Here is a 657-nt window from a genome sequence, read left to right as displayed (position 1 = left end):
TCAGTAGTAGATGATTCTGTTGTTAGTGCATCAGTAGTAGATGACTCAGTTGTTGGTACTTCAGTAGTCGATGCCTCTGTAGTTGGTGCATCAGTAGTAGATGACTCTGTTGTTGGTGCTTCAGTAGTAGATGATTCGGTTGTCGGCGCATCAGTAGTAGATGATTCTGTTGTTGGTGCATCAGTAGTAGATGACTCAGTAGTAGGTGCATCAGTAGTAGATGATTCGGTTGTAGGTGCATCAGTAGTAGATGATTCTGTTAGTGCGTCGGTAGTGGATGGTTCTGTTGTTTGTACTTCAGTAGTTGATGCTGCTGTAGTCGGTTTATCAGTCGTAGAAGATTCGGTTGTTGGTACTTCAGTTGTCGATGCCTCTGTAGTTGGTGCATCAGTAGTAGATGATTCTGTTGTTGGTGCATCAGTAGTAGATGACTCAGTAGTAGGTATATCAGTAGTAGATGATTCGGTTGTTGGTGCATTAGTAGTAGATGATTCTGTTGTTGGTGCGTCGGTAGTGGATGGTTCTGTTGTTTGTATTTCAGTAGTTGATGCTGCTGTAGTTGGGTCGTCAGTAGTAGATGATTCGGTTGTTGGTACTTCAGTTGTCGATGCCTCTGTAGTTGGTGCATCAGTAGTAGATGATTTGTATAAGAGACAG

General features: G+C 42.8%; 1 protein-coding gene across 1 annotated transcript in view; it reads right to left on the bottom strand.

Moving 5' to 3' along the window:
• Positions 1-5: 5 nt before the first annotated feature.
• The window catches only part of LOC117101746 (salivary glue protein Sgs-3-like), a gene marked incomplete at both ends in the record, with an annotated part of 1,005 nt that continues 353 nt past the window's right edge, over positions 6-657 (bottom strand). Inside the window, one exon of the mRNA XM_033241786.1 lies at positions 6-642. Within this exon, the coding sequence (XP_033097677.1) occupies positions 6-642 (637 nt within the window). The remainder of the gene's footprint in view (positions 643-657) is intronic.

The sequence above is a fragment of the Anneissia japonica genome, unplaced genomic scaffold, assembly GCF_011630105.1.
Source record: "Anneissia japonica isolate Jap-2015-1 unplaced genomic scaffold, ASM1163010v1 scaffold65307_len971_cov78, whole genome shotgun sequence".
Taxonomy (NCBI): Eukaryota; Metazoa; Echinodermata; class Crinoidea; order Comatulida; family Comatulidae; genus Anneissia; species Anneissia japonica.
This window is presented reverse-complemented; position numbering and strand designations above follow the sequence as displayed.